General features: G+C 38.7%; 1 protein-coding gene and 1 pseudogene across 2 annotated transcripts in view; both read left to right on the forward strand.

The window, feature by feature from the left end:
- The first annotated feature begins 214 nt into the window (after positions 1-214).
- On the forward strand, positions 215-1,690 carry LOC306997193 (protein NATD1-like; annotated as a pseudogene). Its single transcript, XR_013800735.1, has 2 exons — positions 215-470; positions 1,060-1,690. The product of XR_013800735.1 is annotated as a protein NATD1-like (transcript).
- An 883-nt stretch (positions 1,691-2,573) lies between these two features.
- Positions 2,574-15,404, forward strand: part of LOC307003480 (uncharacterized protein) — a 59,122-nt gene continuing 46,291 nt past the window's right edge. The window contains exons 1-3 of the mRNA XM_079621914.1: positions 2,574-2,697; positions 11,732-12,789; positions 15,072-15,194. Coding sequence (XP_079478040.1) covers positions 11,768-12,789; positions 15,072-15,194 — 1,145 coding nt within the window. The 5' untranslated portion in view covers positions 2,574-2,697; positions 11,732-11,767. The remainder of the gene's footprint in view (positions 2,698-11,731; positions 12,790-15,071; positions 15,195-15,404) is intronic.

Genomic DNA, 15,404 nt, shown 5'->3' on the forward strand with positions numbered 1-15,404 from the left:
TATCTATCTATCTATCTATCTATCTATCTATCTATCTATCTATCTATCTATCTATCTATCTATCTATCTATCTATCTATCTATCGCCTGTTTCCCAAACCGCCGAATATGCTACAGTCATGTATTTTTAATGTGATTTTTTTTGTCCATCCTTTAAAAGTCTAGCAATCAATACTTTCTTCTGAAGAGATCACTTTATATGATGATCAATCTCAGATGTGAGAGAGGAATAAACATGATCACAGCGCCTTCTGCTGTTGTTGTTATTAATACACACTGTTTGATGACGTCACATCATGGCGCGACACTTGCTGTCTGTAAACTTCATGTTTCGGTTCACTCGAGGATACAAGAACAGTCAACGACTCCGTAAACACACATGTTGTGGATCATCATGTACTGATGCCTCGAATCTGTGTGTGATTCACGACAGACAGAATCAGCGCTTCACAATCACTCTCGACTGCGACGGTGAGAGAAAATAACGTTATTCATTCTGTCTCAAACCTAGAGAGCACAAAACAGCAGATTCAGTCGCTGGTGTTCACTAGATAGGCAGCAGTCTAGTTATGAGCCAGCATCACTGATAACAATATCCCCTGTGTGTGTGTGTGTGTGTGTGTGTGTCCCAGCCAGCAAAAAGTCGTCTATTAGACGTTGAATAGACGTAATTTTTACGGTCTAATTACGGTCCACTGAAGGTTGAAAATGAAAATTGAAAAGACGTCAAATTTGTCCGACTTTTCAACGTTTAAATTTTTTTTATAACTTTGACGGAATATGTAAAACTCTTTAAATTTATTTGAGATAATAATGAACATGGTTTGGTAGTTTGTTTTCTCTGTTATTTTAGCATGTATAACAGACTTATCCTAGCTGTCTTAGATTATCAGTTGAAAACATTTTAGATGATCAGTTGAAAACACGTAGTCAAACAGTCCGGCCAAAACTACTTAGTTGAAATCACGTCGTAAACCAGTCCAAGGCGGACCGACATATTTTCAACCATATTTCAACGTTGAAAGACGGTAATTGTTTACTGGGGTGTGTGTGTGAGCAGGAGCAGCGAGCAGTGCAGCACTGAAGTACACTAGCACACATGATCAGCTGGTGAGTTGATGTCTACTGAGGTCCCTCAGTCTCACAGGGGGAAAGGTGTTGCTGCACACCTGGCGAAGGTCAACCGCTTTACACTCCCTCACTTACTCAAGCTCTGCTGTTTAACTCAATCCTCCTCTTCTTTTCTTCTTCAGGCTGCGCTGGATTTCGTTGTTGAAGAAAACATGAAAGCGAGGATCTCCTGTTGGTACATTAGGAAATATGTGGATGAAAATCCACATCTGAGATACCACACTCATATTGAAGATAAATAAAGGCAGAATTAAACCTTCAGCACATTAACAGTTTATACCTCCATGTTGTATTTTATGATCATTTTATATAAGTTTTTTATAAACCATATAAGTGATAACTCTACTGCTTAGCAACAGCATAGCAACCACCAAACCCTAGTAACCACTCAGCAATGTCACTTTTTATCAATTTCATTTTCTGTGACCTTGCTGAATAAAAGCACAATTTTCTTTATCTTTCTTTTTTATCTTACTGACTGAGTTCAATATTTAAATATATTTCAATTCACAATTTTACACTCTATAAAAGTGTCAGTTTTAACACATGTAGTGAGTGTGCTCAGGGACAACACATGTTGTGTCAAATTTAAGACTCACTGTATTGTACATTATTCAGTTATTCACGCTTAAACCCCTAATAGACAATGCTGCGTTTGAGAAAAGTTCATGAAGAGTAAACGGTTAATCAAGTTCACACTTTGAATCAAATTAAAATGTGACAAAATATTGTATTTAAATAACTTTTATTTACACTGGCCTGTTTGTTTGAGAACAGCAAACACTGCATACAATGAACATTGGTGGCAAGTTGTTTGTTAGGCTCTACACAAAATGTATATAGAAAATTATAAAACACAAAAATTATAGTTTCACAACTTGTGTCAGATATGTGTTATATGTTATTTTTGATCAATCTGAACCGAACTTGGATCGGTCAACAGAGGTTTAGATGTTGATGTTTCATTGAATGTTTCATTTGAAGTCACCAGAATCGTGATCAGATCAACTCCTCTGCGACCTCAATGGTACGGCCCAGCTACATATTAAAGCTTAGGTGTCCCACGGTAGTGAAGGGCAAATGAAGCTTTGGTGAAGCACTGAACCACTTAGAAGAATTGTTTTGAAAACGGGTTCATTACTCGGAGCTTCAGTAACAGCGACCTCGCCTGGTGAAGTGCCACGGCTGCATCTAAATTATCCCGGCTAGATAGTGGACAGAAGACTTTAAGACGAGTGAAATAAATCACCAGACTGCCATCACTATCCCACTGTGCCCTAATTAACCCAAATCATCTGTCAGTAAAAAAAGGTGTATATTTTTACTTCTGAAATGAATGAATACAATTATTATTATTTATTTGTTTTTTCATTTTTAAGTAGACACATCTAGTCTCTAGACGTAGAGAGCACGTAGCCTCACGTCATCACGTTCAGTACAGTTTGGGGCGGGGCTTAATGTCGCGGAACTCGCCTGTCAGTCTGGAGAGTGAAACCGAAAGCGTCGAATCAGAAAAATAGACGCCATTTCAGAGAATTCAAGATCAGAAATGGCTTCACATGTCACGGTAAGTTTGTTTAATAGATATAATATCAACATTATTATCAGTAAAATAAATGTAATAGGCCCATCAATAGCATATAGATCGAACATTTGCGTCTAAACATGTCGAACTCAAACACGGTGACGTCACGGTGGAAACTACTCACGTGAATTGATAAACTTGGTATTTTATTTAAAATCCTGGTCTAGATAGTATCGGTCGTGGTTTGGTTTAAATTTAAATAACCATATGTGAATATATAGTTAACCCATATAGTTAATCCATAAACCGCAATAGTAAAGTTATGTGAGTTTATCGAACAATGACCAACCTTGAAAGTAAACCGCCGCCGCGCCTGAAAGAGCCCAAATACAGCAGCCGAGACTGACATGAACTGTGCTGCAATCTGCTAACAAAACTGGATGATGAGTGTAGATTTATGTGCTGTTACTGAAAACAATAATAAACAAAACAATGTAAACAGAAACATGTAAGAGCAAAATATTTTAGACTGAGAAAATATAAAGAAAGTTGAAGTTGGTCTGCAGTAGGCCTATCATTAAGCCTATCATTAGGCCTATTATTTATATCATTTACATATATAATAATCCGAAGTTCAGCGTCAAATTTCCTTATTTTTGATTAGTGCAACACAACATTCATAACAGGTCTGTTAAACACAAGCCCACAAACTTTGTAAAGCACAACTACTTGCCAAATATCCCAAAGGAATGCAATAAAAAGTTGTGCAGTTTTTTTTATTTTAGTAATTATGTTGGATCATAATTTAAACTACACACACACACACACATATTCATGCACACGCAGAACACACACATACGAACACACACAGACTAAAGCACAGCTTTCACACACACAGGTACATAAACAATACCAGTATTGGAAATAGTGCTGCACGATTAATAGCAATTAACCTGAATTCAAGCTTAAACCGGTTTGGCTTAGTGTGATTATGAAATCGCGCTGCTGGTCAGTGACGTACGGCTCTGTGATCAGTAGTAAATGCTGCTCCATCTGAAAGCACTGCGAGTTTAACGTGCATTTGATAAAACATCTTTCCAAACATGAGAAGCATAATGAACCTCTTGTCCAACAAAAGACAACATTTGATAAAGTTTTTACTCCAAACTCACTTCATAACGTCAGTTGAGGGTTTGAAAACATCCTTCTGTGAGATGATGTGGCTTCTTACACAGAGTAAGGCACACAACATATTTTTTCATAGTATTCTACAGTGATAAAGGCTATGTCGATTTAGCCTGGCTCCGCCCTCCTACGTACTTCCGCTCAATTTTCATTTTCCTTCAGAACTACGTCTAGGATTGAGGTGTATTTGTGGGTTTTCTCCGGTCAATTTTTTACCGGGCCAATCAGCGAACAGAGGGAGTGGCTGAGAACGATGATGTTAAGGTCGTGTGTCACGACCAAACTTTAGCGATTGGTTATGGCAGATCCAGAGTGGCTCTGGGCAGATCCAATAGATTTAAACTTCAACGTACTGGTAGGACCAGGCTAATGTCGATTAGCATTTAAAGGGACACTAAGTAGGAATTACTCCCATCTAGTGGTGATTTGGTATTTTGCATTCAAACTAATTCTGCTCTCCAGCACCTCACTTTTTCAAATGCGCATTGCATCTACGGTAGGCGATATGTACCAAAAAGCTTTGACAGGATGTTTTGTAATAGCACTTCGTCGAGTTTTCCTTCAGGTGAACAGGTGTGTTATGATGTTTTGAAACATTGTTATTCATAAAAATAAATCATGAGAACATGAACTTCATCACTGCATTTGCAGGAATTGTAAAATCTTTTTTCTTTTTAACTGAAGTAGCCTAACGCAATATTTTTTACTCTAATAGCTTATCTTTCCCCACACATATGAACTGTGATCATGCAATAACATTAACTTTACATCGCGATGCTGAGCTACAGTGAAATGATAGAAAAGACATTATCTGTGATAGTAATTCGCCTCATTCGCGCAAACTGGAGTAGAATGAGGCTCGCGTCTACCGCGCCGCGCTAAACACCGCGCCGCAGGACCTCTAGACGCGCATAAACGCGTCTTTACATTGAAATCACTCGCGCCAGACGCTCAAGAGTGAGTGAGTAATCATTTTAAAATAAAATTGACTTTAATCAAACCACGGATCCGTGATAAGTTTTGTGATCCGTCTCGCCACTATAGTAGCACTATGATCACTTTGAGGGGAGGATAAATTTATCCCCACCGAGGATAAAAATAATTAAGCAGATACATTGACAAGAAAGGGGAAAATCCCACGCACCTACGGAATCTACGGTCAGGTTTCCTGGTGACGATGTTTTCTTCTCCTGTGGCTTGGCATATGTATGGTCCATAATAACAATGCAATCCAGACTTTTAAACTTGCCGGTGCAGTTTCAAGCGCCTCTCATTGCTCTGCACCTGCGTTTCTGCTGGTTTCGGCTGGCTCTGAACGAAAACGCGTTGTGGAAACGCGTTGGCTTAGTACTTTTTGTCCCTCTCTGCTATTATAGTTTTGCAAGATGGCGGAACTACATGGAAGCCTCCGTGGACCTACCCGTCCCATGTATATAAAGATAATAAATACTTCATTTATAAGGATAAGTCAGATAATTGGCCAAGGTATTTGTACACCATTGAGGACATATTTATGAATAAAAATATTGATTTTAGATAATAAAATACCTAAAAAGATACTTAGTGTCCCTTTAAGTAAAAATATACTTTATTAGCATGAAAATACCGAGAAGGCTTGAAGAACTCAGATAAACCACATTGTTCCTGTAATGACGTGCAGTGGTTAAATTGGCTTTTATAGGGAGGGGGAGCCCTTATTTACGGTGTATGGTCATCATTCAAATTCACGCTGTAAAATGACTTAATGTGTTTTTACACCAAAGGGGCTCTTTGTATCAATGTGTAAGGTAGAGTTGAGTAGTTATTCAAACAAAGATCTATAATTTACAATTCACTTACTTCCTTATTATTTTTAGCGCAGGTTTTTATAGATACAAACAGGAATAAAGTGATCCTACTAGGGGGGTTCGGGGACATGCCCCCCGAGAAAATTTTGATTTTCCTGATCTCAACATGTGAATTTTAAGGTGTTTTGAAGGCAAAATGGACAACAGTAGCTTTAAAAGCATGTAGTATTTTATCAGATAACAGATTCTTAAACATGAGAATCAGTTTAAATGTCGCAATTAATTATCCACACTATAAAATGGAAATGCTAAATGTTTATGCTTATTGTTGACTATACACAATCACATATTCGAAACGGGAATGGCCTTAAATAAGAAATGATTCAAGGATTAAAAGTTCAGTTTCAGCTACTTTTTCTTTCCTAAATGAATCAATATTTGTGGACTAATCTGTTCATTTAATCAATGGTTCAATTGCTCACTCATAAAGACAGTCACTTGTCGCCGCCTTCTGGCTTAATGATGCAAGTTGCGCAAACACGAACAAGCGGAGTGATACAAACAGGGGAAAGTCGAACACATTCGAGGTAACGTTATACAAATATATTTATAGAATAATAATGGCAATATATTTAATAGGGTGCTTGTGTTGTTAAATTAAGCTTATATCCACTGTCTGTCTTTGATCAAACTGATTATTTCTGACGGTCATTTAAAACTTCTATCAAAAAACAGCTGTTTATACTTGCATTTTATCTCGCACTATATGACCGTAAACTGAAGTGAAGCGTTGCGTTGGGATTCGCGCACGGCTCGCGCTCCTGTAAATCCTGCTTGCTTTGATTGGACTCAAATATTTTGACATTGACGAGCGGTGTTTGAGTGCTGAAGCAGCTCAGATGAAGGTCAGTTATCATCGCGATGGGCGAATCATTGCAGCACCAAATTAGAGTTAATATTATTAGCCAATTATTTCACAACTTTCATTATATACACTCAACAAAATGTATATATTTGGTGCTGAAGGAGACGGAGCTGAGCTCCAGCAGGGTGTGTTGTGGACCCGAGGAGGCGGAGCTGCGCTCCGGCCCAATTTAACCTATGATGACGTGTGTTACCTACTTCTGCTGCAGGGGATATTTAGAGTGTTCAGTGTGTGTGTGTGTGTGTGTGCGTGCGTGCGTGTGACTGTGTGTGTGTGTGCGCGCGCGTCCTCCGGTAGTAAATGCTGCTCCATCTGAACACCAATCACAGAGCCGTGCTTCACTGACAAGCTCAGCATAAGAAAATCAACGTCTCTTGGCCAAATCACGTGCGGTTTAATTACGATTAATCGTGCAGGCCTAATTGAATATACAAAACTTTACCGCACAATAGAAAAACAAAAGTTACGTTTACATGGACAGTTTGAACACCTTTTGTTTCAATCAGAATGAATTCATTCCAATTGATGAATATGCACGTAGTGTTTACATGCAAGCTAAATAAAGTGATGGGGTCTGTATATAACAAACTTAAAACTCTCCTACAGGCTACATCGCTTCTTTGTTTAAAAGAGCAGACTTAATATTTATCAATTTGTGCTGTGCTGCTTCTTTTTAACAAGCAGTAAAAACGCCCCTTCCCACCCCTAAGACAAGATGTCTGTGGATAAGAGTCCGAAACAAGGAAGGGTGGGACTTTGTCCATGCTCCACTTCACAGACGATGAGTTGAAGGAGAATTTTAGAATGACACGACAGTCATTTATGTCACTATTCAACAACAACGACGGCTCGTTCCGCGCATCATACGCCTAGGGGTATTGCCCAAACAATTATATCTCGATATTTTCTGGGATTTTGCCGATAACGATAATCAGACGGTATTGCGCATCATTCAAAAATGTGTTTGTATTGTATTATTTTTTACAATGTATTGAAGGAAGGGATATTTATTATTTAAAACTGAAGCATACAAGAACAACAAAAAGCACTACTCTCTTGTAAGGGGAACTGTGCAGAATACAAGTTAAAACCAGAACAAGAAAAACTTTGTAAACAAATTACTCCCTTCAAGTACTGTAAAATTGTCCATGGTCAAAGATACAAAAAACTAGCCTATAGTATTTTTTTTATTAATCAAATCACTAACTTCAAATTCTTTCCAATATTGCACAAAAAGTAAACAGCTGTAACATTTGCCAGACTTCAGATTTGTCAAAAATATTGCACTCAGTAAAACAAATAGCATATGTAAACAAATTATACTACTGTAAACAAAGTCTACAATTTAAAGACTAAAAGGTAAAACAGCCTTTATCATTTTAAAGTAACCTTTATAATATAAAAGTCACTAGAACGGAGGAAAACATTTTTTGCCATCAACTGGGTTTCTTTTCTATCTACATGCGCTTCAAGTTGTGCGATAAAAACACCAGCCTGTCCATAGCATCTGGCTTGAGAGCAGAACAGAGACATGCTACAATATTTCCTCCAGTGCTGAAAGTCCTCTCAGAAGGGCTGCTTGAGGCAGGGACATACATGTATCTTTTTGCTAGTTTCCCAAGTCTGGGAAAATGTATTTCTTGTGTCTTCCACCAATCAAGTGCATTTACGTCACTGTCCACCTCAGGTATCATTAGCCATCTGTCGGGCCAGTGCGAGCCAGGGCTTTAAACGGGCCGTGCCGGGCTAAAAGCCTCGGGCCAGTAGCACCGAGCCCAAAATAAACTGCGTTTCCACTGTCGGGCCAGAACCTATGCAGCGCTTCACCCGTAATATGCCTCTATGAACAATCAACAAACGCATTCTCATCCTAGGGCGTCATATACTGACACTTTTGACATTTCGTCTACATCCAACGCACATGGCACCCTTTAGCGTCAATATGACACGCACAGAGCTTTGTTCGGTTATGGTTGGGTTTAGGTCTGGGGTAGGGTTAGGGTTAGACCGCTAGGAGGCGCCTTCTGGCCCATATCTATCTGCGTCTCATATTGACGCTAAAGGGTGCCATGTGCGTTGGATGTAGACGATATGTCAAAAGCGTCAGTATATGACACCTTGGGATGAGATCGGGCTGGAACAACGGCACACTAACCCATCATTTCACCAACAAATGGAAGTTTTATCAGAAAACGAATCCGAAAGAAATCACTGGAAACAGCGTGATCGCAAAATAAAAAGTGACTGTTTGCTGACATTTAAATATTTAAAACCCAAGCATCAATGTTTTACCACAGGTTTACAATAAAAAGTGATACATTAATCATAATGAATTAATTTGTGTCAAAATTGCACATTAGTCACACAGAAACAGACTTACTAATTCAGTCGCATCTGTTTATTTTGTAGTTACAGGACATATTTACATCACATTTAGAAAGAATGATCATTTCTACAAATATGCCAGCTTTAGCACTCTCTCCCAGTAGGCTATACAGTTACTGTATATTTTCAGTCATAGAAACAGAGGAAGCTCCCGCAAAAAAATGTTACTTGATTTTATGATAGTCCGGTATAAAGAGGCTATACTGACAGATAAAATGAAAACATGATTGTGATAGCTTTTATGATTTGTGGCACAATGGATAAGACACATGCCTTTGGTGTGAGAGACCCGGGTTCGAATCCACTGTGAGACACCAATGTGTCCCTGAGCAAGACACTTAACCCCTAGTTGCTCCAGAGGCGTGCGACCTCTGATATATAGCAATTGTAAGTCGCTTTGGATAAAAGCGTCAGCTAAATGAATAAATGTAAATGTAAAATGTAAATGTCTGGTTTCTTCAAGCGTTCATATTTACCATGTTTACTATGGTAATGGTTAGCATGCATAGTCTTTTGCATTACGTATAAATATTTCTACATTTTATACGGTGACCAGAATCCACATCGGATCACAAACAGAAGGCATTCAAACATGAAAGTGAGTTTTGAAGTAAATGATTTTAAAAGTCTTTAATGCTGATGTTAGCTGGTATATGAAATCATCCGGCGCTGCCGTCTCCCGGCTCAGGTAAACAACTCCGCCTCTGTTCGTAACCACTCCTCAAGCCCGAGCTTGCCTGCTTTGGACCAAGGTATTCGGCGGGCGAGGCCCAATCAAGCCCCGGAGTGACAGTGGAAACGCGACTGGCGCCTGGCTCTGGCCCGACAGTGGAAACGCGGCTATTAAATAGCTCTGGATCTCCTTTTCAATAGCAATCAGAGACTCATCAAGGGTCAAGTGTGGATGCCAAACTCAAAGCTCCACTTCAACTTTTGAGTTCAGGTACTCCAGAATGGTGTGTTTGAATTTTTTGGTTAGGTCTGTGTCATCAGACTTCACGGCCAGGAATTCAGAGTTGACCAAGGGCCGCACAAGTTTTAAGTAAGAAACTGTTACAAGTTGCTCACCTGACAAAGCATCTGTAAATTCTATTAGAGGACCAAGTGCTTTGCTTACCGCCTCCAGCACCTCAACATATTGCCATGTTGGCACAAGGTCCCTGTGCTTTTTGTCTGCTGTTAAAACCTGACGAATGGCCTTTTCTTGCTCAAGAAACTTCTCAATCATGCGCTATCTCTAGCCCCATCTTGTTGGTGACTCTGTGATTAGTTTGTGTTGAGAAAGCTTCAGATGCTCTTGTGCATCAGCAAGTGCTTTTTTTATTTTTCCAGCTGCTGGAAAAAGCAGCGGTCATTTTCTTGCAAACTCCAATGGCTCGGTCTAATCACACATGCTCCTCTCTGGAAAATATTTAAAATAGACATAAAACACAAGATATACAAAAACATTTTGAGTCAACTGAATATTCAAATTATGAAGGTATGCTATTTTATATTATAATATAATATTTTAATGTATATATATATTTTATTATATTACTCTTCTGTAACAGCTTTGCTTATTTTATTGTTATGTTTTGTATTTTTAAAAATCCCAACAAATACAAGATCTATTTTACTTAAATTTAATTTCAAGGACCAAAATTGTTAGCCCCGCTGTCCATGCAGTCTTCGGGCAACGGCCATGATGTCAGCACATGCTTCTGATGATCTGCTTGACCACAAATCGTTTGTTGTGGCAAAATGTAACATCTTCTGCACTTCATGCGCAAGAGTTTGGCGACATGTCTCATGACAATTTAGGCAACGCTGTTTCACTGAAGTATTTTCACCCAGGCAGTGTGTATCTTGGGTCTAACGTCTTTAAAAGCTGTTTAAAACCATCTCTCTCAAACACTTGAACTGGCACCATGTCCCTGGCAATGTAATTGGTGACCGCGTTTGTTGTATCTTGCTATCTGTCACTTTTTATGCCGGAACTTTCTTGCTAAATGATTCGGCCAAAGTTTGTTGCGTGTTCTTTATTGTTTTACCCTGTCTGCTGCAGGCACGTTGTGTTCAGATGTCTCCTGAAGCTTTTCATAATCCTCATATTCACTCGCGGTGGGAAGTTCAAAGATGGAAAGAGGGCAATCTGTCGCGCTGCACCGTCCTCAGAATGTGTGCGCACAGTAGTATACTTTGCTACACGCAGTGAATTCATGAACACTTCATGCAGCGTTTTGATTGGTTTTCTGAAAATGAGTGACATACTCGATAATTTGATTTTGCATATCGTTAAAACAACAATTACGATTCAACCGCAAACGATATATACCGCACACCCCTACATACGTCATTAATCTTTACAGAAATCTTTACGTCATTGCACGTGTGCAGAACTTTTCAGTTTCGGTTTTCAATCTGAACAAGTGTTTACATGTTTTTTTAATTAAATTAGTAGAGGTTTAAACCAACCCTTACAATCCGAATGAAATTTGTATTGGATTTGGCCAATCCATTCCAATTTACATGGTTACATTTAACTTTTTTTTATTTCAACTGTGCTTCTAGTCTGATTATTAGGGTCCATGTTAACACACACACACACACAGAGACAGATACATAAACAATATCAGTATTGAAAATACAAAACTTTACCACACAATAAACAATAGAAATAACATTGTTAAATTAACCAGTCCATGTCAGAAAGTTTATGAAATTAGGATAATCTAGTAAAACCAAAGAGTTTCTTTTTAATTTTCAAAATTAAGTGAATTATTCTTGTTTTTGTTTTTTTTGCCACATACAGGCTTGAAATCAAATCTCTCATCTACGTACCTCTAAAATGAGTTTCTATGAGGAGAGAGAGGAGAAGAACTGGACCTGTAAAATTAGTGTGTCTGAGGAGAGAGAGGAGGAGGCATTTGTTCTCACTCAGAGAGCAGCATCTCCAGGATTCAGCTGTGTGTCTATGAAGAGTAACAGCTCCATGATTATTCCCCCTTATCTCAGTGATGGACAATCTTCAGGATTCAGCTGTGTGTCCATGAAGAGTAACAGCTCCATGATTAATTCCCCTTATCTCAGTGATGTACAATCTTCAGGATCTAGCTGTGTGTCTATGAAGAGTAGCAACTCCATGATTAATCCCCCTTATCTCAGTGATGGACAATCTTCAGGATTCAGCTGTGTGTCTATGAAGAGTAACAGCTCCATGATTATTCCCCCTTATCTCAGTGATGGACAATCTTCAGGATCTAGCTGTGTGTCTATGAAGAGTAACAACTCCATGATTATTCCCCCTTATCTCAGTGATGGAAAATCTTCAGGATCTAGCTGTGTGTCCATGAAGAGTAGCAACTCCATGATTAATCCCCCTAATCTCAGTGATGGACCATCTTCAGGATCTAGCTGTGTGTCTACGAAGAGTAACAACTCCATGATTATTCCCCCTTATCTCAGTGATGGACAATCTTCAGGATCTAGCTGTGTGTCTATAAAGAGTAGCAACTCCATGATTATTCCCCCTTATCTCAGTGATGGACAATCTTCAGGATTCAGCTGTGTGTCTATGAAGAGTAACAGCTCCATGATTATTCCCCCTTATCTCAGTGATGGACAATCTTCAGGATCTAGCTGTGTGTCTATGAAGAGTAACAACTCCATGATTAATCCCCCTTATCTCAGTGATGGACAATCTCCAGGATTCAGCTGTGTGTCTATGAAGAGTAACAACTCCATGATTATTCCCCCTTATCTCAGTGATGGACAATCTTCAGGATTCAGCTGTGTGTCTATGAAGAGTAACAACTCCATGATTATTCCCCCTTATCTCAGTGATGAACCTGCTGTGACCTCTGACCCTGCGTGAGTATCATTCACCATCTGCTAGAGCTGCACTATTCTGGATGAATTGAGACTCAAGATTTTTTTTTTGGTTTAAAATAGAGATCTTGATTCTGATTAGACAACTAAATAAAATATGTAATTTACTAGAGGTTCTGAAAAAATTTTAACTGCTGCAGTCTATTAAAAAATATCAAATTAATTATAATTATTATTACTTAAATTTTTACATTTAAATGAATGATACAATGATTTACTTGTTTCATTACTTGTGGAGTCAGCGTTTTTGAACAAATCTCTTGAATTAATGATTCAATGACCAATACATTTTATTAAGTTACTTCTCGCCACCTTCTGGTGTGACGATGTAATTCATAACATCTTTATTTATTTACATCTTTCTATAAGTGTAAAGTTCCCTATCTGTATGTCATGTTCAATGTAATATGGATACTGACAAATGGGGTCTCATTTGGGAGCCCCAATCCCCTCTGAGTAGTAGAAAAATGGCCAATGAAATTGGTGAGTGAGATTTGCATACCATTCCCCCGGACATACGGTTATTTGAGCTGGCCGGCTGCTCACTCATACAGATTTTTGCTTCTGAGCCGAGGGGCTGCGCACAACAATCGCTCTTTCCAATCACCTGCTATTAAAGATTTTCTAAAAGAGCTGCAAAGAGGAGTTCTCTCTTTGTTGGAAAGATCAAGGCGCATTCAGCAGTGTTTCTCCAGCTAAGGCAGAGTGCAGAGTTAAGTGATTTGGCGTAAAAGAACAAACGTACCTAAAAGAGCAAGCAGGGGCGGTGAGCGTCTTTTTAAATATGCCTTTCCGTCCTTGTGTTTTTCTGGATGCGGTCATTTCCTGTCCTCGTCTGATGGCCACGGTCACTGCCTCACATGTCTGGGCCGCTGAGACTGCGTTCGTGGATGATTCTTGTCCTAATTGCAAGAGCATGACCATGTCGACATTGCGGTTGTGAACCCAGACCGGTTCCTCTGCACAGCACAGGGCTGAGGTGGTTAACACCCAACTCGGTTCTTCCGAGTGAGGAAGCTATTTGGAATTACCCCGGGTATGTTAGTTGTCCCTCTGGTGCCGCTCACATGGATCCTGACTAGCACTTCCCAGTCCTTCCCCACTGGCTCATGTGGACAATCAGACTCGACTACATGATTCAGTTACCCAGGCATCCCCCCAAGGTTCAGCTTAGGGCTGGGCGATATGGCCAAAAAAAAATATCACGATATTTTTTTTTATATCAGTCGATATCGATAATTATCGATAAATGTCAAATCTTTATTTATTTCAAGTTTAAAGACAGATTTTTACTCCTAAGTGAAAGCTGTAGAAACCAGAGCGTTGTGTTTTTAAACTACTCTTTATTGTCAGAACATATCATGACAAACACTTGCCAAACAGGTAAACATTCACAAATTCGAGGTAGAACATTCAAACATTTGTCATTTTTCCTTAACAAAATAAATATCTTTATTTCAGTAGTATTAGCTTGAGTTAGGATGCAGATTTACTATATACAATTTATGTTCATTAACAAAAACTGTAACATCTGTTAAAAAAAAAGTAACAACATTATTTGTATTTGGTAAAATGTAATATTCTTTAGTTTTATTAAAATTAACCATTGGTCATCCAGCATCATGCATTTAGATCATGATAACCACAGATAAAATGTAACTTTATGGTTCTATGGTATTTATGAAAACCAGTAGCCTAAATACATTATTAAAAACTGTAATTATATTCCATTAGTCCTTTAATACATGGTCTACATTAATAATATTATACAATTCAATATATATATATATATATCCCACATTTCATGGTGCAGTTAATATTACTAGGCTAACGTTACAGTAACGTTAAATCCGTGGTAAATGATGGGAATGTGTAGACGGAAAAGCCTTCTGACTGTATCGTTGCGCACAGTGTTTCTCGTGTTCGTCAGCGCTGTTTCATCTGCCTTTAAACTGGTTTAAATCACTGAGACATCTGTGTTCCTTGCTGAATTCAAGCGCTGAATTCCGAGACGGATCAGAGTAAACGCGTCTGCTCTAGTGAACTCGCGCTGCGCTGCCGTTTGGACTTTGAGCCGAGCGGATAAACAGTCCGTGTGGCGCGCGGTTCAAATGAGATTCGTTCCGCTTTTGGCGCAAAAACATTATCGAACATTTATCGAACTCTTGATATCGTTTTATCGAGAAAAATACAAATGTACCTAAGACTTTTGCACAGTAGTGTATATCTCATTATGATCTGAAATGTATCTCTGTTTTTCTCAGTATCATCAGCAGGAAGAGAAAGATAGCAGCATCTCCAGTATCCAGATGTGAGCCTATGAAGAGTAACAGATACATGATTCACTCCACTGACCTCTGTAATGAAGCCGTACCCTTTGACCATATGTGAGTATATTCATGTACACTTAAAAATTAATTCATTACTCTTTTACTTACCGTATTTTCCGGACTATAAGTCACTCCAGAGTATAAGTCACATCAGTCAAAAAATGCGTCATGAAGAGGAAAAAAACATATATAAGTCGCACTGGACTATAAATCGCATTTATTTAGAAATTTATTTCACAAAATCCAAGACCAAGAACAGACATTTAA

This window comes from Phoxinus phoxinus (assembly GCF_949152265.1).
Source record: "Phoxinus phoxinus genome assembly, chromosome: 1".
Lineage (NCBI taxonomy): Eukaryota > Metazoa > Chordata > Actinopteri > Cypriniformes > Leuciscidae > Phoxinus > Phoxinus phoxinus.